We start from the raw sequence: 22,665 nt of genomic DNA, 5'->3' as shown, positions 1-22,665 counted from the left end.
GCTGAGCTGAGTGGCTCAGTTGTAGCAAGAGAAGGGGTGGTTGTCAGGGGAATAAGGAGGGTTTGGGCAGTAGAGTTTGGGGAAAGGTAAAAATCATTGGAAACAGGTGGGAAGCTGGTCGGTGGCTGTGGATACTGAGGAAAGACGAGCATGAGATGATAGTCATCTGTCAATGGCTACAAACCACGATGGAGGCTATACTCTCCCTCCATGGTTGGAAGTTCTGAACGCCAGTTGCTGGAAACTGCAGGAGCGAAGAGCTCTCTTGTGCTCAGCTGTGAGTTTCGCATTGGGGCATCTGGTTGGCCACTGTAAAAACAGGATTCTCGACTAGATGGGCCATTGGCCTGATCCAAAAGGTTCTTCTTGTGTTCTTCCATTTCCTTATTCTGCAAGGCTGGAGTTCAGTGGCAGGATGAGGTGGAGGTGAGACTACCTCTTCTCGGTGCAGGAAGTAGAAGCAGAAAGGAGAGGGAATTGTGATAAGAATTTTAAGGTCTTAGATATATAATAAATGTACCAACCAAGCACGTACATAGATCAGCACAGGAAGACCGACCTGAAACCATTTTTGATTCCCAAACTGTCCCAAACTGACCAAATGTTTTCTCTGCAAGGTCAAAGGAAAATGGAAAAACCTCCCCATTGTCTTTTCCTTCACAAATCCTGTCTTAAGGGTATGTCTGTGTTTGAATAGGGTGAGCCTGTGGCCTGACTCAGGAACTAAGTATTTATCATTACCAATCTGCGGGAGGCAGTGGAAGACAGGAGTGCCTGGCGTGCTCTGGTCCATGGGGTCACGAAGAGTCGGACACGACTAAACAACTAAACAACAACATTCTCTGGTTGGCCTCTGTTATTTTCTCCTACCAATAGGGAACCTACGTAAGGACTCTATATGGGCTCTTGGATACCCCATAAGGGGAAAAGGGCAGATTTTTGTTTACAACAGAATCTCTTACGCCTAAAGTTGGTCTTGAAAATTTGCATAGAAACAAAGACTGGAAATCCTGCCTTCCTAACAATGAACTGATGTTAAATGTCTTAAGATGGTGCCAACCATCTACTAAAAAAAAGTTTGTGATACGGCTTCTGATAAAATCTTGTTGTGCTGTCCAGGTGAGATGAGGAAAAGAGATTAGCATATCTTTGGGGCTCTGCTGGCAAGAGCCTTGAGGCTATTGAAACTTCTCCATTAGGTACTGTGAGGAAGGGGGACTGAGTGGCCAAAAAGCGACCCTGTCTTGCCTGGACATTCCTAATAGGAGCCTGATGCTCTTTTCCATTTGCAAATGATAAGGGAGGAATGACAGTGATTGACAAAAGGAAGGAGACAATGAATTGACCTGCTGATATTGCACCTCAGTTGGCTTGGAGCATGCAAACCTGGCTTTCTGTAACGGAATCTCTCTTGAGATCCTCCCAGGCCACAATCTGAGGTACAGGCTATTGTAGCCCAAACTGGATATTTTTAGGGGTGCTTAAGAACACCCTGGCAGATGAGATTGAAGGACCATCAAGCCCAACGTCCTGTTCCATCAGTGAGCAGAAGGCAACCACACTCTGCTGTCACCCTAACAAGTGTGCCATGCAATGCTATCACCAGGATTTGTGGGGCTCTTAGGCAAGATATGCTTGGTGGGTGCCCTTTCTTCCTTGCTGCCACAGTCACACACTTCCTCACCTTCCCTTTGAGTCTGGTTCAATACCTGTTGCTCCTCCCTCTCCACAGAGAGCTGGTAGCACCAGCAGCAAGGAGGGAGAGGGGCAGCCGAGAAGTGGTAGGGAGACCACCTGAGGCAGCAGACTCTCCTAGAAAATAGCACCCCCAGTGGTGTGGATGTACCATTTTAGGTCAGGCCAAAGTCTAATGTGGAGTACCTATTATTATTTGCATTTATATCCCACCCTTCAATGAGCTCAAAGTGGTGTACATGGTTCTCTCCTTCCTTCGTCTTTCTTCTTCTTCTTTGGCGATCACTTTAATCCCTACAACAACCCTGTGAGGTAGGTTAGGCTGAGAGATTGTGACTGGGCCATGGTTGACTCAATGGCCAAGTGGGAATTTGAACCCTGGTCTTCCGGTTATAGACGTGCATGAATAAGCACAAAACAATGGAACCAAGAGGGGGAGTGAAGGGAAGTCAAGGGATTTATGAAATCCCAGGATATGGTGATGTTATGATTTGTATATACAGTTGAACTAAGAATTATGGTTTGAATTTTTGTTTGTGATGTTTTTGTTATTAGAAAATTAATAAATTGTATTCAAAAAAAGAAGACAAAAAAAAAAACCCTGGCCTGCTAGATCCTAGTCCATCACTCTTAACCATTAGACCACACTGACTCTCCCCAGTTCTTTTAACTGTTATGTATAAAAAGGTAAAGGGACCCCTGACCATTAGGTCCAGTCGTGGCCGACTCTGGGGTTGCGGCGCTCATCTCGCTTTATTGGCCGAGGGAGCCAGCGTACAGCTTCCGGATCATGTTGCCAGCATGACTAAGCCGCTTCTGGTGAACCAGAGCAGCGCACAGAAACGCCGTTTGCCTTACTGCCAGAGCGGTACCTATTTATCTACTTGCACTTTGACGTGCTTTCGAACTGCTAGGTTGGCAGGAGCTGGGACCGAGCAACGGGAGCTTACCCCGTTGTGGGGATTTGAACCACTGACCTTCTGATCAGCAAGTCCTAGGCTCTGTGGTTTAACCCACAGCGCCACCGGGGTTATATACTGTTATGTATATTGGCAAGTATTTGCCTGATTGAAGTGTGCCTGGTTATGTCTTGGGTTTGACCCAATGCTACAGTGCCTAATAAAGGACATGTTTGTATGAATGAGAGTGAAATTTGGGATACCCCAGAACTGATTCGTTTATGCCTACCCTGGCAATTATGTACACATGGGCCCTGGGACTGCAAAGCTGAAGAGAACCACACGCTTTGCCTCTGCCATCAGCCACTGACACCCAGGACTCCTGGAAGGTTGCACCCCTGCCTCCCAGATAGATAGCTAAGGCCAACCTGACCCCATCCATTAGCCAAAGAAGGAGCTCCCTGCCTGCCTGGGGGCGCTTCCAAGTGGCCTGTTTATCAAGCATTCGTTCTGATTCATTCTCAGGGAGATTATATATCTCTTGCACAGTGGCGTAGCGTGGGGGTGCAGGGGGGCCGGCCGCACCGGGCGCAACATCTGGGGGTTAGGGTTAGGGGGCCCAAATCCACGGGTTAGGGGGCACAAATCCACGGGTTAGGGGGCACAAATCCATGGGTTAGGGGGCCCAAATCCACGGGTTAGGGGGCCCAAATCCACGGGTTAGGGGGCGCAAATCCACGGGTTAGGGGGCGCAAATTACTTGCCTTGCCCCGGGTGCTGACAACCCACGCTACGCCACTGCTCTTGCATCAAAGCAAATGTTACCTGGTGCATTTCCTGGTCACTTTCCTTATCACAAAAAATCTGATCTCTGGGGGAAGTGGGTTTGTTACAAAATACCTTCTAATCAACATATGATATCAGAAGAGCCTGCTAGATCAGGCCAACGGTACACCTAGTCCAGCAACCTGTTCTCACAACGGCCAACCAGGTGTCTGTGGAAAACCAGAAAGCAAGAGCCCAACTCACTTCTGTGGTTCCCAGAAGCATTGCTGCCTCTGATCGTGGAGGCAGAGCATAGCCATTGTGCCTAGTAGCCATTGGTATCCATTCATGAATCACTCCATGCCTCTTTTAAAGTAAGCCATGTTAGTGGCCATCACCGTGTCCTGTGGCAGTGAGTTCCACAGTTTAACTACGCACTGTGTGAAGGACTTTCTTTTATCTGTTCCGAATCTTCCAGCATTCAGCTTCATTGGATAACCATGAGTTCTAAGTTTTATGAAAGAGGAGGAAAACCTTTCCCTATTTGCTTTGTCCTTGTCATGCAAAGTTTTATAAACTTCTATCATGTCACCTCTGGCTTGCCTTTTTTGTAAAGGAAAAATCCCATACGCTATAACCTTTCTTGATAGGGGAGTTGGCAACCTGAATTGGCTGGGATGTGGTTGAATCCCACCTAGAAATAATAACCGCCTGGAAGTGCCCTGAAATAACCTGTATATAAGAACTTTGTTGCTGAGAATTTGTGCCTTGGTTTGCTTTTTGACTCCTCCCTTTTTGTGTGCGTGTTGGGTCTTTGAGGTTGAAAGCCTCAGGGCAAGGACTGTCTTATTACTGATTTTTGTAAGCTACCCTGGAAACCTTTTCTAATTGAAGCATGGGGTTAAAATGCCCTAAATAATTTTCCCATGGGGCTGGCGGCGTGTTTGAGAGTGGTGGCCTTGAAAACAAAGCAAATAAGGAACTGGAAATTGGGAACCAAATTCCGCCTCATAGTTTATGCATCTGGCTGAGGTTAGTTTGAGCAGGCAAATGGGGTCCAGAAACCAAGGCAGGATGCTGAGCACTCTGCAGAGGAGGTGCTTAATTGCACAGACAAAATATCTTGGGGGAAGAAGAAGGAGTTCTTAAAGGGAGCAACAGCAATCTATTGCCTAGGGAAGGAGTTTGAGTCAAGGAGACCTAGCAAAGAAAGCAGACCTAAGAGAATGGGGATCTTCTGAATGATTGCCAGTTGCTGAAAAACACAGGAGGGGAGATTGTTCTGGGGCTCAGATCCTGCTTGAAGGTTTCCCATTGCTACATCCAGGGTAGGATCCTGGACTAGGTGGGCCTGATGCAAGCAGGCTCTCCTTGCATCTCGGCTTGAGAGCAAAAGCCACGCCCGACTTTCCTGCCACCACCGCCGTCTCTGTTCTCTCCCCAGGCCTGGGAAACTGTTGCTGCAAGGCAGCTCAAACCTGGCGCTCCTTGCAATTTTCCCACGTCTTGTCTTCGGAAGCGTGATTGCATAGCTCTTGAGTGCCGGGAGGGAGGGAGGCGGGGGGAGACAGATGCTGACATGTGCTCCAGCTTGTTGCGGTTTGAGCTCCTATAGAAAACTCCTCCGTCAAGCAGCTCCTTCCTGGTGATTCATAGCGACGCTTCCGGGCAGCAGCCAGAGCGAAACTAGGAGACTGCCTGCCTGTGCCTGCAGGCCTAGGAGGCTGTTCTCGGGCTCCAGGGGTCAGACCTGCTGCCTCCAGGTAGATCCACCTCCGACTGATGCCAGTTATTATGGGCGGAGGTTTCCACGGGTTGGCACATCCTTCCTGCCCTCGGGCACATCAGGTGACAAGACCGAGGATGTGGGAAGAGGTCATGGCGGAGACAAAGGCGCAGTCGGTTTACTCGTTCCTAGTTCCTTGTTTGCATGGCGCTTAGACACACAGCTCATTTGGAAAGCTCTGAAAAGTGGAGAGAGAGAATTTTTCCTCCCTCTCGCAGAGGGAGCTCGTGGCATTCAATGAAGACATGAACGTAGTCAGGATATTTGTTAAGGGGTCAGGATTTGGGGGGCAGAACCAATGTGATTGGTCAGTTAGTTAAGTATCTCTATTGTTTTACTTGATGGGGGGGACAGGTGCCCCCCGCCCCCCTCTTGACTATGCCCATGAATGGAGATGAATGTTGCAAGATGCAGGGCAGATAAAAGAAAGGACTTCTTCATGCAGTGCAAAGTTAAACTGTGGAACTTCCTCCCAATGGAGGCAGGGATGACCACCAACCTGGATGGCTTTAAAAGAGTATTAGACAAATTCATGGAGGAGGAGAAGGCTATCAATAGCTACTAGTCATGATGACTATGCTTTGCCTCCACGGTAAAGGTAAAGGGACCCCTGACCATTAGGTCCAGTCACGGACGACTCTGGGGTTGCGGCACTCATCTCGCTTTATTGGCTGAGGGAGCCGGCGTACAGCTTCTGGGTCATGTGGCCAGCATGACTAAGCCGCTTCTGGCGAACCAGAGCAGCATACAGAAACACCGTTTACCTTCCCGTCAGAGGGGTACCTATTTATCTACTTGCACTTTGACATGCTTTCGAACTGCTAGGTTGGCAGGAGCAGGGACTGAGCAATGGGAGCTCACCCCATCGTGGGGATTCGAACTGCTGATCTTTTGATCGGCAAGCCCTAGGCTCTGTGGTTTAACCCACAGCGCCACCCATGTCCCTTTTTCTTTGCCTCCATAGTCATACGCAATAAATGTTTTTGAACGCCAGTTACTGGGAATCGCAGGTTAGGAGGATGCTCTTGCACTCAGGTCCTGCTTGTGGGCTTCCCTTTTGGGCATCTAGGATGTTGGACAAGATGGGTCATTGGGCTGATCCAGCAGGTTCTTCTTTCATTCTTAAAAGAATGTCCTTAAACCTTGGAAGGAATGGAGGAGGGGACCGTCTCCTCTGAGATGCATATTGTACGCACGCACACACACACACCGTAACAAAGCTGTTGTGTTTGCAGAGTGCTCAGGCACATATGCGATGGCCCCATGTGACAAAAACAAATAAGGAACTGGGCGTGGGTGTGCCCCCACAATAACTATCAGAGAGAAAGCTGCCACATCAGCAAAGTTAAAAATATTAAATAAATAAAAAGCAGAAAGGGCAGGAGATCTGGATCGTAGCCTCTGGCTGGCTTGTTGGCTGAGACTCTTCAGTGTGAACTGGTTCATGATGAGCTGGGCCTTAAACCTACACAGGAGAAGGACCTCCTCACACAAATAAAGGATTTTAAATGGTATGCACTATGGTCATCTAAACCACATAGACCACTCTCAATGGAAGTGAGAGAGTGTTCTATGAAAATTTTTCAAAGATGGCACAACACAATTGCCTATATGACATCACAATCTTCTCAGAACTGTTGGGGGGTGGAAAAAGAGGTACCATTTTCCACCTATGGTGGAACTGCACAGTTTGTTTGTTTTTTTCAAATTCTGGAATATGGTTTGTCAAGAATGACCAAAATACTCAAACATCGCATTCCTACTTCACCACAGCTTTGTTTACTAAATTTGTGGGACAATCAGCGGAAGGGTTTCAGTGCTCAGGAACTCTAGACCCGGATGCAGGCGGCTGCCAGGAGCTCGGTTGCGCGAAAACTTTACAGAACTTGCGACTTCTGCTTTGGTGTAAAAATATGTGGAGTTTAGCATCCGCTGAAAAAAGAACTCCTAAAGTGCATGTTGCCAAAGGCTTGGAGGACCCTTGAGAAATTCTGTGCTGCTTGACGGGATTTTATCTGATACGGAACAAACAGACACACAGGACTCACTCTCCATAATGCAGCATGAAATTTGGCTCTCCTAATGGTCTTAGATACTTTCCCAACCGAATATCAGGTCTCTTCTGGATTGGCTAAAGTGTGTTGCTTTCTCTGGCACACCTTGGCCCAAGCAGCCCAGAGTGCAGTAGCTGCCTGGGGCTGCAAGGTAGACAGGCATGCACAGCTAGCCACGTGGGTCGAGCAGGGGCAAGGCAGGCTGCTGCTTTCCCACGGTGCTCAAATCAGTGCAGGGCTTGCCAGTCGGATGCCGATCCCTTGGGGCCCTGGAGGCCTCACCTGGTTCCTTGGAACTGCCGAGCGAAACTGCTGAGTCACGCGCTCCCTGCGAGCCCTGTGGGTGGCTGGCTGAGCGGCCTGTCTCCCCAGAACATGCCCGGGCAGCTCTTCCTGAGTGCCGTAGACACCTCCAGCAAATCTCTCCCATCAAGGAAAGCACTCAGGGAGGGAGCTGCATGCATCCTCAGGGATGGCCTTCCTCAAGCAGGTGCCCGCCAGTTGTTGCTGTGTAGCCCAGCTCCCAACTGCCTGGACCATTGGCCGTGCCAGCTGCAGGGGCTGATGGGAGTTTATTTGATTTACTCATTCATTACAATTATGTGAGAGGTGGCCATCCAAACCCTGCTTAAAAACCTTTCCTTCCTTGGAGGTGTTGGGTGGCCATCTGCCAGGGAGCCTTCAGCTCTGATTCTTGTATTGCAGGGAGTTGGCCTAGATGACCCTTGAGGTCCCTTCCAACTCTACAGTTCTGTGGTTCTATATCCCATCTTTCCTCCAATGAGCTCAAAGCAGTGTAGCTTTCCTCTTCCCCATTCATTGTCCCAACTATGCAATGAAGTAGGTTAGGCTGAGAGGGCATCAGACCTGTGTTATAAGAATTTTAAGGTCACACACACACACACACACACACACACACACACACATATGATAAATATTCCTAAGTGCGTATATAAACTACATGTTTGAAACCCCACAGAAAAAGTCCTGAAACCATTTTGTCCCTCCCAAATTAACCTCAGATATTTCTCTGCAAGGTCGAAGGAAAATGGAAAAGCCTCCCCACTGTCTTTTCATTCACAAATCCTGTCTTAAGGGTATGTCTGTGTATGAATATGGTGAGCCTGTGACCTGGCTCAGGAACTAAGCACAGTGGTACCTTGGGTTACATACACTTCAGGTCACAGACGCTTCAGGTTACAGACTCCGTTAACCCAGAAATAGTACCTCAGGTTAAGAACTTTGCTTCAGGATGAGAACAGAAATTGCACGGTGACACCGTGGCGGCAGCAGGAGGCCCCATTAGCTAAAGTGGTACCTCAGGTTAAGAACAGTTTCAGGTTAATAACGGAATTCCAGAACGAATTAAGTTCTTAACCCGAGGTACCACTGTATTTATCATTACAAAAGACTGGCCAGGCTCCCCAGGTAAGCCAGTCAAGTGACCATTAACAGGTAACCTGCCAGATAGGAAATAAACAACACACTCAGATTTCTTTTGTAGACCGCCTCTTCTGTGATGTATGGATGATGTTTCTGGGGGTGGTCTTGGACTCCAGGGCAGGCAATTTAAAATGTCTATATGAGGGCGGGCACACCTTTGTTCTGGGTCCTCCTCCGTCCTCCTGCGTGTGAGGGGAGCACCCTGTTGCAACAGCTTTAATAGAGATCAGGCTTACTAGTTGCTTTGCTTCTCAATATTATCTGGTTGGCCTCTGTTATTTTCTCCTACCAATGGAGAACCTACAAATGACTCTATAAGGGCAGATTTCATTTACAACACCTGCCAAGTGTCCCTATTTTCCAGAGACAGTCCTGGATTTACAAAAGCCGTCCTGGTTTCTGATTTGATCCTGGAATGTCCCACTTCTCATTAGGATGTCCCTAGTTTCATCAGAGAAATGTTGGGAGATATGGAATAGAACGTTCCTATTTTCATTGGAGAAATGTTGGAGAGTATGGAATAGGATGTCCCTATTTTCATCTGTGAAATGTTGGAGGTTATGGTGAGCGACTAGCGAAGGTCACCCAGTGGGCTTCATGGCTGAGTGGGTATTTGAACCCTGGTCTCCCAGGTCCTAGTCAGACATTCTAACCACTACACTACACTGGCTTTTGGAGTCTATACAGCTTTTAATGTTTCACCAGCTCTATAATCCTCTCTTGCACTTGGCCAACTTGTAGTGGTGCTATTTACCCTCACTATTGTGGGTTTGGAGTCCATCCAAGAACATCTGAAGGGCTATAGATGTTCCCTAATGGAGACCTCATCTCCATGTATCTGTCCAGTCTTGTAGTGAATCCCACCAGTGCATCACAGGATGAATGAAGACCAAACTTTTCCCTGTCTGTTCTGAATACCTCCTGCTAGTCAGCTTCATTCAGTGACCTCAAGTTCTAGCATTCCAAGAAAGAGAGGAAACCATCATTTTCTCCACACCATGAGTATTTCTGCAGAGCATCTTCCAGAGGACTCATCTCCTCCTGCTTATAGGAACATAAGACGAGTCTGTTAGATCTGGCCAATGGTCCATCTAGTCCAGTATCCTGTTTCCACAGTAGCCAACCAGATGCTTGTAGGAAGCTTGCAAGCAGGACCTCAGCACAAGAGCATTTCCCCCTCCTGTGGTTTCCGACAACCAGCATTCAGAAGCATTACTGCCACTATCTGGGGAGGTAGAAAATAGTCATCAGGATTAGTAGTCATTGATAACTCTCTCCTCCATGAATTTGTCTTAAAAGCCACCCAAGTTGGTGGCCATGACTGCCTCCAGTGGGAGGGAGTTTCGTGGTTTAACAGGGAGTTCCATGGTTTAACTATGCGCTGCAGGAAGAAGGATTTTATTTCTCTGAGTGTTTGAGCATTCATTTTCACTGGATGTCCATGAGTTCTTGTGTTCCTTTTCTCTGTGTGGTTGGAAAATAGTTTTGCAATAGCCCCAGGTTTTCAGGAAAGGGTAGAAGTGAGGAGACGTGAGCAACTGGTAATTAAGCAATTGAACCAAGTGCACCCTGCTCCACTTCATGAGCTAAGCACTGGGGCACCCCAGCAGGAGGATAAGATCTGCACTGATGTTTCAACTTTACTTTTCACCTTTGGGCGTTGGTCGGTCCTGCTCAACTTGACTTTTACAGCACAGTTCTATACATATCCCCTGAGAAGTAAATCCCATGGAGTTCAGTGGGGCTTACTCTCAGGGAGGTGGTTTCAATCCCACTGAACTCCACTGGACTTGCTTCTCAGTAGGTATGCATAAGATTGCATTGTTAATGTTCTGTAATCTTACCCATGAAAAGAATTCGGATGGGGCCCCATTTGCGACTTATCATTAACCTGCATCTGCAGAATCTGGTGCAGGAGTAAAGAATTTGTGGTTGATGGAGATGAATTAAGGATTAAATCTGTAAATTAAAATTTAAAGCTCCTATCATGTGTGTGTGGGATAAATATAAGAGTAACCAGGCTGTGAAGCCCCTTTAGCAGTGTAAAAATACCCATGTGCTTTTGCAGCTTACTGGAAGCGAGGAGTCAGGCAATTACACTGCTGACCTTTTTGTCCCCGTTGCTAAGAATGAGCTGCACATTTTAGTAAGATAAGCAAAAGGTTTACTTACATTTCAATGCAGGCAGCAAATACATCAAAGTAGTATGAAGGTAAAAGATACTTCTTAGTTACAAAATATAAAACTGGTTTCCAACATGGAGTCTGGGCCCTAAGCAGAACCCAGGCATGTACTGTACATCTGCTCACATCACTGGCTTGAAAGAAGAGAGGGAGTTCAGGAAGAAAGTGCATAAGATCATCTCCTTTGTTAGTAGTTCCCACCAAAACATTAAAGAAGTGACCTCATACAGTCCCTTCTATAGTGATTCAGAAACTCCATGAGTGTCAGCCCCTCATATGCCTGTCTGGCAATCTTAAATTTTGACTGGAAATCCCAAAGTGGTCCAGTAGAGGATGTCAGTCTTCAGCATCCATCAGCACCAATCAGCAAGCTTAGTGGTTAGCAATAATGGTAGCTGGAACCTAACAAGATTTGGTGAGCTATAAGGTTTCTCACCTTTGCTATACCAGATTTGAGAGAGGGGGGGGCGGTTGGTTATAAAAATACCAAAAAAAAAAAAAAAAAAGGATAACTCAACTGTCACAATAAGAATGGAAAGAGAATATTATTATGTAGAATACTATCAGGTTTAAAGTTGTATATGGAATTCTTTAACTAATGTGCATTTTCTTTGTGGGTATCAGCCCAGAATATTTAGCCACAGCTGACCAAGGATGGCTGGAAGAAGCTTCTTTGGTGACATCTGTCATGAAGGTATACCATGTATTCTGAAAATTGTCTGACTCAGTTCCTTCCCTACATGCCGTCGGTCTCTGTGTTAATTTCTCCATTTCTTAACAATCAAATTTCTAGCCCTCATGCAGTGGAGATACATTTGAGTGGTGTTCCTGAGCCTGGCACCCTCCAGACATTTTGGAGTACGACTCTCATCAGCCCCAGCCATCACAGCAGTGCAGACTGAGGCTGGTAGTAATTATACTGTACCTGGGGGTGGTGGAACTGCCTGGCACTACACGCCACAGTTTCCAGCAAATGTTGAAGACACAACTCTTTACCATTGCCTTTGACACTTGAGATGTATATTTTTAGGACCCGCCTGATTTCTGTGGTTGCAGGTTGTTTGAAACTGTTTTTAATATTGTGTCTTGATGCTGTAACCCACCTGAGGACCTTAGGAGGAAGGGCAGGTAAATCAATAATACTAACAGTAGCCGATAGATCTGTCCATCATGAATTGGTCCTAACTTGCTGGGTCATTGTTCTTGGGTTTCACAGCTTGGAAATTGACTGGCATTTCTCTGCCTCTGCTAGAGTTTTGGTGGTGGTTGTTTCTGGCCAATCACCAGGGCACAGCCGTCTTGATGAGAGGGAGTGTCTAGCAGGAGCTCCCAGGAGGCTTGTCAGTCATCAGGCAGCTGCTTCCGCGTCTCATGACTGCTGATCCAGCACTTTCAAGGTGCCAGCAGGATAAGGAATTTGGGTGCTCTGGAGACGGAATCTACCAAGATGTCTCAGGGTCTGTGTGCAGCAGGTTTCCGGGGTTTCAAGATATTCCCAGCCCTACCTGGAGATTCTGCTGAGGACTGAGCCTGAGGCCTTCTGCATGCAGAGCTTTTCCTAGAATTGTAGCGTTGGAAGAGACCCAAGAGACTCATATAGTCCAACTCCCTGTCCTTGCACTGCCGCACACAGCCCCAGCCCATTATTTCAGCTCATTTATTCCTCTAAAACGACGGCAGCTTTCCTCCGGTCCTTTGGCCTGCCACTTTTTCATCATCTTGCTATTTAAATGCTTCTGAATACCAGCTGCCAGGGAACTGCAGGTGAGCAGAATGCTCTTGTGCTTGAGTCCTGCTTGCTGGTTTCCCAGCAGGACACCTGGATGGCCACAAGGATAAAAGGATACTGGAGTAGGTGGACCATTGGCCTGATCCAGCAGCCTGTTATTATGTTCCAAGAATCTGTGTTGTTTTAATGTCTCTAATGAAATGGCACAGAGCTGTAACCGCTTCTCCCAGGAGGTGGTGGACTGTAATAAGGGCAAAGGGACGCTCTCACCGAGGAAGCCATTGCAGGTCTCTTGCTTGGGAAATTGGGTGCTAGGGAATGAGCCCCTTGCAAGTCTCCTCTGTCACACCCTCACATACTGTAGATATGTGGCTGGCAACACACTTCACAGCACCACAGGCTTGCAGGTTGGGGACAAGACTGGGCAAAGCCCCAGGAGCAGAGGAACCCAAGCAATAACTGGCGCCATAGCTGGGACATGTTTGGGCAACCAGAGCAAAGTTCTGGGTTGAGGGGGGTGGCTGCTAAGCTCAGAAATTGACACGGATCACAAAGCAGGGAGGGCACGTTCTCTCTCTTCCCCTCTACCTCCAGTCCTTTCCCATCTTGGAGTGGATCTAATGTACTAGGAGGGACTGGTCTTTCGGGGGGGGGACCTACAGGGGGAGATGGTGTAGCAAGGTGTTTAAGCAACCTGCCCAACCAGTGGTTTGAAAGTTTATCCCTGTTCAAAGTTTATCCCTGTTGTAGATAGAGCCAGTGTGGTGTAGTGGTTAGAGCAGTGGTTCTCAAAGGGTGTGGTGTGCGACACTGGTGTGTCAGGAGAGGATGGCGAGTGTGGCAGGAAGATTCAAGGACAATCAAAGAAACACCTAACCATGTCAGTGTAGCGTAGCATAGTTTAAATACAATATTTTTTTATTTGCAAAATAGGGCTAGATGTACTCTCAAAACAAGAGGCAGAACAATGGCTATTATTCTCCAGTTGTCCACGATATATTGTTGTGAATAGGGGTTTTCAACTCTGACAAATGTGGAAGATCAGAAAAGGGAAAGGCTTCTTTACGTTGATGAGATGAGTTTGTCTCAAATTAGAGCCAATATAAATGAGATTGCCTGGCAAAAGCAAGTTCACACCTCACTGAGTTGGTATACATACATACAGTATGTACCTTAGGTAATAATGTAAGAGGTTTGTTTATAATTATATTTTGGGAATGATTAATGTTTTTATGTAGCTGCATTGTTTTATACTTTCTGGATGTCCCACAATCATATTATAAAATAGTTGTGTTTTGTGCTATAAATCAAGCACTGCTAGGAGTTGCCCCCCACAATATATTTCTCATCAATAAAATTTTTATTCTGAAAGTGTGTCCCAGGGGAAAGTTTGAGATCCACTGGGTTAGAGTGTTGGACTAGGACCTGGGTTCAAATCCCCACTCAGCCAGGAAGTTCACTGGGTGATCCTGGGCTAACCTACCTCCCAGGGTTGTTGTTAGGGGGGAAACCATGAATGGCATCTAGAGCTCTTTGGAGAAAAAAACTGGGATATAAATGCAATCCATGAATGTATCCCATAATGATAAATCTATGTCTGACAAATTGATACGAGGAAAGCTTGCAGCTTTGGGTAGTTTTTAGTCTAGAGAGAAGATGGCATGAAAGATGTTTATCAAATTATGTGTGGCACGGAGAAAGTGGATTGGGAAAATTCATGGATGGATATCAATGGCTACTTGCCAGCAGTGGCTATGCTCTGCCTCCAGGGTCAGAGGCAGCAATGCTTCTGAATACCAGTTGCTGGAAACCGTAGGAGGGGAGAAAGAGCTCTGGTGCTCAGGTCTTGCTTGCTAGTTTCGCCACAGGCACCTTGTTGGCCTGGATTGAAAACAGGATTCTGGACTAGATGGGCCACCGGCCTGATCCAGCAGCCTCTTCTTACATTCTCATGATAGAACAATACATGCATTTAAAAAACAAACAAACATGATTTTTTTTCTTTATTTTTAATTGTGTATCAAATCCATTATTATATACAGGTTTAAAGTGCTGTCCGGTCCTTGGCTCAAGCCAGGCCGGATTTGTGCAAGTCACAGACCAGGGGAAAGAAAAAGACAATTTAACAACCCGCGGGGTTTACTGGCCTTCCATCCCCCACTCCTATCGTGGCTATGGGAGGGAGAAAGGAGATGTCTGGAGAGAGAGAGAGAGAGAGAGAGAGAGAGAGCAGGAAGTCTCCCCAGACCCTTGATGCTCCTCAGAAAGCAGTTTTCTCCAGGCAACTGATACCTGACTCTGAATGAAAAGGAAGACGCATTACTCTGTTGCATGCACACATGTTCAGTGTAAGAAATCACCTGCCCTCAGAGGAGTCCCTCTCATGTGTCTCTGCATGAGTCCATGTCATGGGTGCTCCTCCCAATTGCAAGGAGGTGGTCCTATATTGTCTAATAGGAACATATGCCAAGTGTTCCAACCACTGTGATCCAACCACAGTTGGACCTAGCTCAGGGTCACCTATAATGACTGGCAGCAGCTCTCTCCAGGGTTTCTGGAGGGGGGGGCATTCCCAACCTTCCCTGGAGATTGAACCTAGAACCTTCTGCATGCAGAGCACATGCTCTATCACTGAGTGATCCTTCCCTAAACAGAACACAGGGAACCGCCATGCAGAGGCACAGCAGGCAGCTTCATCTGAGGGCAGGTCATTCAACTGGGTCAGGAGCGACTTGGGACGATCCAATCACACCCGAATTACCAGGTAAACGTTATTTATGCCCAGCTGAGGCTGGCTGGAAGGCTAGAGCAGCACATCATTCTGAGACACAGCCTTTTCTGCAGGCGGATCTCTCTGCTCGACGCATCGGCAATCCTTTCACAGCACAGGGCTCTGCTCCAGCCACTCCCCGTCCGAAAATGGCTGCCGTACAGAGAGCACGCAGGGCTCTCAGTTTTAAGCCGAGACGTTCTGTGGCTCTACCAAGGTCTCCAGAGTGCTGTTTGTGGTGAAGGGGCTTCCTGGGCCCTTCTAGGTGGGCCCGGGGGCCTCTCCAAGCCTGGCTCTTTGGACAAGTCTGCTGGGCTGGAACAGTCCCGAAGCCAGCCCTGCTGTGCAAAGGCCTGCTGGAGATGCCCAAGGAGGGTGCTGCAGGCCTCACGGTTCAGGAAGTTGTATTTAGGAAGGAGGGTGGCAAGGCGAGACAGGCAGGTGTGGTAGCCGTCACAGAAACTGTCTGCGGAGCCTGTGGGGGGAGAAAGAGAGAAATCTGTCATGCCATCTGTCAGGGATTCCTTAGTTGCGATTCCTGCCTTGCAAGGGGTAGGACTATAAATGGCCCTCAGGGTCCCTTCCAACTCTACAATTCTGTGTCTGTGAGCTGGGTACCAGTGCCAGCCACAGAAAGTAATACAACACGCATTATTCTTTGTTGAACTTACAGCACCCACTCAGAGGTTAGCAACAGGGGGTTGGACTGGATGTCCCTCTGGGGACCCTTCCAACCCTACAGTTCTTTGATTCTATGATTTTATGAACAGAGAATACCCTGACTTCCATGCTTAAAGTACCACACTTCCCAGCATTCTTTTGGGAGGGAACTGTGATGATTTAACTGGTATAACCGTGTTATTGCTTTGCTCAGAAAATTTCTCCCTGTAATTTGTTTTGGTGTAAATAGGGAAATTTGACAGTACTGAGGACACTTTGCTAAATGAAGCATGGACCTCATCTATCCCATCATGCAACACCATCATTTATCCCATTTATCTCATTTCCCCCCTCTTATTTCCCCCACCATCAGTTTTAGACTAAGTTCATTGGGAGCCCAGACTCCAGGATCTTTGAATTCCACCCACAAAGCCCTATGTGCTGTATTATCAATATAGAGTTAAGGTCTCAGCCAGGTAGGAATTCTTCTCAAAGATTTTGCCCATGTCTCCTAAATTCTGGCTAGGGGAGAGAGCAGAGGCCAAATGGTCTGACTTCCCTATAAAGTAGCCTCATGAGGTCTGATGAGCAGGTTGTAACTGAGTCAGATCCTGGGTCAATCTAGGTCAGTGCTGATTGACAAGAGGCAGAGATCCTTCCCACTGATGACAGCAACCCCTCTTTGGCTGAGTTCTCTCCTATGCTCCTGAGGCACATTTGCAACATATATCTAAAGAACTATCATACCGCTTGAAATATACTCGGAGTCGAGAGTGGATTTCATGCTCTTTATTCAGCTCATAGTGGTGGGGAGGAATGAAAGTTTCCCCAAAATATCTGCTTTATATACATTATTTACACAATGGGCTGCATGTGATTGGCTAATTCCGGTATTCTCCTGTAGGCCAATCAGGTTGTGGATTCACTTCCACCTGGAGCTGGATTGGGTGGCTCTTGCCGACCAATCATACTGCTGCATTTTGGATCCTATTGTTCTAGGACCAATCAGACTGCTGCATTCTGGATCCTATTCAACTCAGTACATAACACCGCTTTAAACAGGCATGGCTTCCCCCAAAGAATTCTTGGAGCTGTAGTTTGTTCAGGGTGCTAAGAGTTGCTATTCCTCCTCACATAGCCGCCACTCTCTGAGTGGTCTAACATTCAATCCCTCTTCAAAGGGAACTCTGGGTATAGTTACTCTCAGTGCCTTTAAGAAACTGCAGCTCTCAGGAGTCTTTAGGGAAGCCACGACTGTTCAAATTGGCATCATAGTGTTTTAATTGTATGGTGTGGAAGATCCACTTAGCCCCTCTTCTCTGCCCACCCCCCCTTTACTGGTTCAGACAAACTCAGTTCTTGCTCAAGTGTTTACACACAGGGGTGTTGTGAGGGGCTGGCCCAGGCATGCCAAGCACCAGTTTCTTGCACTGGGCCCCTAGATCTCTTGCCTCTTCTAACACTTAAAATAACCCAAAACAAAACTGGGATCTATTCCCACATTCATCGGTCAGCTCCCCTGTGTTGGATAATTCAGTTGTAAGAAATCAAGTGATGCCATTTCGCGCATCATGTGTGAATGTCATGTCACTCACCAGAGACGGAAGCGCAAGGCGTTGGAAGCTCCTTGAGGAACTGGACAGTCATCTCTAAGATGTCAGCCTTCTCCAGCTTCGAATAGCGAGAGCTCTGGAAAGGAAAGGGAGAGAGAGAGAGTTGCTTTAGGAGTCTCAAAAGCAAGAAAATGCACAGAGGATGTTGCAAAGGGACCCAGACATACCAAGCAGTGAAGAGATGAGAAAAGGGCAAGGAAGAGGATTTTGGATGTGGACAGGGGAGAGTGGGCACCCATCTAATGGAGGCTAGGGCCAAGGGGACCAGGGGGACATTAGGTGGGATGGAGCCACAGAGAGAATGGAAAGATTGCAGGCTCAGACAGAAGTACTTTTCTGTGCAATCCTTAAATACCAGAATGGGAGCCTGTGCTCCACCCCAAAGTTTGCTAGATGCCAAACTCCTTTCATCCCTGACTACTGGCTGAGCTGGCTAACCTGATGGGAGTCCAATAACATTTGGGGGGTGTAGGTTTCCAGCCCCCCAACTAAACACAAGGATAGCCACATGATAGGGCAAATCCATGGAAAAAAGACTCAGGGAAATAAATGTGGTCTCCACTTATTGAGGCAATATGCTTCTGAATCCAGGTGAGAGCTCTGGCTAGCCCACCAGTGTGGAATATGGAGTGTTCTAGATGTTGAACTCAGGATGGGCAATGACTAGAACATGATAAGAGCTTGCTGGATCAAGCCCGAGGCCCCTCTAGTCCAGCATCCTGTTCTCACATGGGCCAACCTCTAGGAAAGCCATAGCAGGATTTGAGCTCTTTCCCCTCCTGCAGTTTCCACTGCCAGCAACTGGTATTCAGAAGCAATACTGACTCCCAACAGTGAAACTAGCATTTCAGGCTAGTAACTATGGATAGCATTCCTCCTCCTGCATGAATCTGTCTAATCCTCTGTTAAAGTCGGAGGCCTTCACTGCCTCTAGTGGGATTGAGTTCCATAGTTTAACTATGTGCCGTGCGGAAGAAGGACTTGATTTCATCTGTCCCGAATCTTCCAGCATTCAGCTTCATTGAATGTCCAGGAGTTTGAGAGTTACAAGAGAGGAAGAAAACTATTATCTCTACCCACTTACTCTATGCCATGCATAATTTTATATCTATATAATACAATTTCTACCTTGCTTATTGTAAAAACAAACCAAAACCCCTCGAAACAGTTTACAAAAAGTTAAAACAGAATCAAGAGAAATTTACAACTGTGCTTTAAAACATACAGAAGTCTAAACACTAAAACAGATTGAAAGCAAAGCTATAAGCTTCTATTCTGTTGCCTCTCACTCGCCTGTTCCCTAAGCTATGAAGTCCCAAAACCTGCAATCTTCCCACATAAGGGAATTGCTCCATCCCGTGGATCATTTTGGTTGCCCTTTTCCAAACCTTCTCCAACTCCACAATACCCTTTTTCTGAGGAGGGATGATCTGAACGGGACACAGCATTGCAGAAAAGCAGTTGCACCACTGATTTTCATGAGGATATTGGCAGTTTTATTTTCAGCTCCCTCCCTTAGGATCCCTGGCATGCCCACTGGGTCATGAAGGATGGCAGCCTAAGTCTAACAGCATCTAGGCAACGTTTCCCAAAATTGGGTCTGCAGCTGTTTTTGGACTACAGTTCTCATCATCCTTGACCTGCTAGCTAGGGATGATGGGGGTTGTAGTCCAAAAAAAAAAAAGCAGGAGACCTTCGGAAAACCCTGTTCTAGAGGGCACCCGTTGGCAACTCCTGCCCTCTTTGGCCCGATCCTGCAAAGTTCTTACTATAGAAGCTTTCTAGTACTGGCAGGGGTTGCCAGCGGGTGCCAACGGGGACGCGACTGGAAGGGCAGGCTACAAAAAGCGCTCTGCAGAGGCTCTCTCTCTCTCTCGCGCTCTCTCTCTCTCTCTCTCTCTCTCTGTGTGTGTGTTCGTCCTGTACTGCAGGGAGAGGCAGGACTGAGCGCCACTTACGTCTTTCCCGATGAGAGGCAGGATGAGGGTCTTCAGCTGGTTGAGGCTGTCGTTGATGCGCGCCCGGCGGCGCTTCTCCATCAGCGGCTTGAGGCTCTGCGGGAGGAGAAGCCAGTCAGTCCGACGGGACGGGAGCAAAAGGACAAGGAAGAGGAGGAGGAGAAGGGGATCCCTCCCCGGGGAAGGAGGCTGGGGAGCGGGGACTGCCTTTGCGGCCCTCACCTTTCTCAGCTGCGTGGCCTCCCCTGTTTTCTTCGGGGAGCCCATCTTGGAGCCGTAAGTCCTCGACGGCGCGTCGGAGCTCAGCGGCGGCATGGAGAGAAGTGGCTGTCGGAGCGGACGCCCAGAGAGAGAGAGGGAGCGCGCTCAGCGAGCGAGTGCGGGGCAAGGAGGAGGCGGACTCAGCACTCCCCGCCCGCCCGAGCCGCTTTTATTGCAGCCGGCCTGCCGCTTCGCGTCCCCGCCCCGTCGCTCCGCCTTGGGCCACCGCGTCGCCGGGGGACGCCCCAGCCCCGCGCTGAGTCCCAGCCCATCTGCTCCGGGGAAGCCGCTTAATCTGCCGCTCCCTTTTGCACTCAAAATCCCGCCTGATGCCTCCTCGCCCTTTGGGAGAGTTACTCGGTGAAGCACCTCCGCAGCTGAGCAACTGTGCTCAGTCCAGACCTCTCACGGGGTACCTTGGAGAGTTTTACCGTGGCCAGTCAGGGGCATTTCTTACTGCCACCCCCTCGATATTATTATTATTATTATTATTATTATTATTATTATTATTATTATTATTAACAACTATCAAAGTGTTTGCATTTGCTTTGCATCGCCAACACCTCCAGGTACAGCTGAGAGCGATTCAGACCTGAATTCCTGGAAAGCAACTGCCAGGCAGTGTAGATATTGATATTATTAGCTATGGATCTAATAATGATAATCACAATAACAGTAACAACTATTATTATTTTCTGGAACCCCACCCCACCCACGCACTAGGCCTTAGCAATGACTCCCTGAAAAGAAAAACTCAGTTGCAAGTACTTATTGCCCAACATTGTTGATGTTGTTGTTTAGTCGTTTAGTCGCGTCCGACTCTTTGTGACCCCATGGACCAGAGCACGCCAGGCACTCCTGTCTTCCTCGCACAGTTTGGTCAAACTCATGTTGCGAGCTTCGAGAACACTATCCAACCATCTCGTCCTCTGTCGTCCCCTTCTCCTTGTGCCCTCCATCTTTCCCAACATCAGGGTCTTTCCCAGGGAGTCTTCTCTTCTCATGAGGTGGCCAACGTATTGGAGCCTCAGCTTCAGGATCTGTCCTTCCAGTGAGCACTCAGGGCTGATTTCCTTCAGAATGGATAGGTTTGATCTTCTTGCAGTCCATGGGACTCTCAAGAGTCTCCTCCAGCACCAATTGCACAACATATAGAACCACAAAATTTGTTAAACAGGCTGTGGAGGAGCATCTGAAGATCACATAGGTTAAAATAATGTTTTGCTCTGTTTTTACAGAGTTTCTTTGTTATTATTAACAAAGAAAACTATTCTGTATGTGCTTCTTCTACTGCTTACCTTTGCTTAGTGGTGTGTGTTTTAGTATGAGTGTGTACTCAGTCTGCTTCACCAAAGAACAATAAGCTAAGAATCATAGAATCATGTCATTCATCTAATTAATAATCAGGCCTTTACCTAAAGTCCCAGGGCAGATTACAACAATTACAACACAACACTGGCCTAGATGGAACAGTGGCCTAGTACCTGCAAAGGAAACCTTTTGTTTTTAATACTTCTCTTTTGTGTGAATGCATTTTGGTGCAAAAGAGCTGTTTTAATTTGAAAAATAAAGAACCCATAAATGTTTTACTGTTGTTAGCTGCTCTGAGCCCAGCTTCAGCTGGGGAGGGCGGGATATAAATAATTTTTTTTATTATTACTATTATTATTATTATTATTATTATTATTATGATTATGATTATGATTATTATTATTAATGGCCTGGTCAGGACGGTCTTCCTGTTATATACAGTGGACGCTCGGGTTGTGAATGTGATCTGTGTGGGATGCACGTTCACAACCCTCAATGTTCGCAACTTGCAGCAGCGTGTCTGCGCACATGTGGGTTGAGATTCGGCGCTTCTGAGCATGCGCGAAGCGTGATTTAGCGCTTCTGCACATGCATGACCGCCAAAACCCGGAAGTAACCCATTCCAGTACTTACAAGTTTTGGCAGGTCCGCATCCCGAAAAAATGCAACCTGAAGCATCTGTAACCCGAGGTATGACTGTACTCTGGGATTGATGAGGCGTGTGACCCTCACCTGAGCCTTCTCTAGCTGAGGACTCACATGAGCCCCACCTGTGACTCAGTATAAGAAAACGTCCTGATTAAATCAGATCTTCAGCCACAATGGTTGTGCTTTGCCTCCGCAGTGATGTTTCTGAATACCAGCAGGCTTTTCTTACGCCCTTATAATAAGCGTTGCCACTTGACTGCATCCGGAGGCCCACCATTTCTTAATTATTTGTTTGTTTCTTCCTCTACCTTTCACCAGATATAATTTGGTTTTGTGCTTTTCTTGGTCGCTGCAATGTATATTCCGTTGTTTTATTTTATTAAAAAGGAATTACCTTTCAACAAAAACTGGCCACAACTGCAGCCCACTCAAAGCAACAGGAGTTACGTTAGTCACAAATAACCTGTTTCACTGGTGTCATTGGGAAGTGTGCCCGATCCTGTGCATCTTTACTTGATAGTAAGCCTCACTGAGTACAATGAGCCCTACTCTCAGGCAAGTGTACATAGGGTTGTGGTTCTGCAATCTCAAAAGTAATCCCACCAGAGTTATGTTAGTCACAGCGAACTTGCTCCACTGGTGCCGGTTGAAAGTGTAGCCTAATCCTGTTCATCTTTATTCAGAAGTGAGGCTGAGTACAATAGTCCTCTTCTCGAGGACATGGGACCACTGCCCCCCGCCCTGTGAGGATATGGCTTTATGTGGTTATGGCCAACAGGAAACCATCTGACAAAGGAGATTTACGTTGGTATCAGTCGGCTTGGGGCGGGTGTGGGGTGCTCTTCATGCCTGGCATTCCGCCCCCGCCCCAAGCCAACGGGTCTCAGGAC

General features: G+C 47.4%; 1 protein-coding gene across 1 annotated transcript; it reads right to left on the bottom strand.

Annotated features, from left to right (window-relative positions):
- Positions 1-14,544: 14,544 nt before the first annotated feature.
- HES2 (hes family bHLH transcription factor 2) lies at positions 14,545-19,945 on the bottom strand. Its single transcript, XM_083626645.1, has 4 exons — positions 19,778-19,945; positions 19,556-19,651; positions 17,580-17,673; positions 14,545-15,799 (listed from the first exon to the last, which is right to left on the bottom strand). Exons 1-4 carry the CDS (start codon positions 19,868-19,870, stop codon positions 15,534-15,536), a joined length of 549 nt encoding a protein of 182 aa, XP_083482771.1. The 5' UTR covers positions 19,871-19,945; the 3' UTR covers positions 14,545-15,533.
- Between the last annotated feature and the right edge of the window lie 2,720 nt (positions 19,946-22,665).

Source organism: Podarcis filfolensis (assembly GCF_964270895.1).
Source record: "Podarcis filfolensis genome assembly, chromosome: 8".
In the NCBI taxonomy this organism is placed as follows: domain Eukaryota; kingdom Metazoa; phylum Chordata; class Lepidosauria; order Squamata; family Lacertidae; genus Podarcis; species Podarcis filfolensis.
This window is presented reverse-complemented; position numbering and strand designations above follow the sequence as displayed.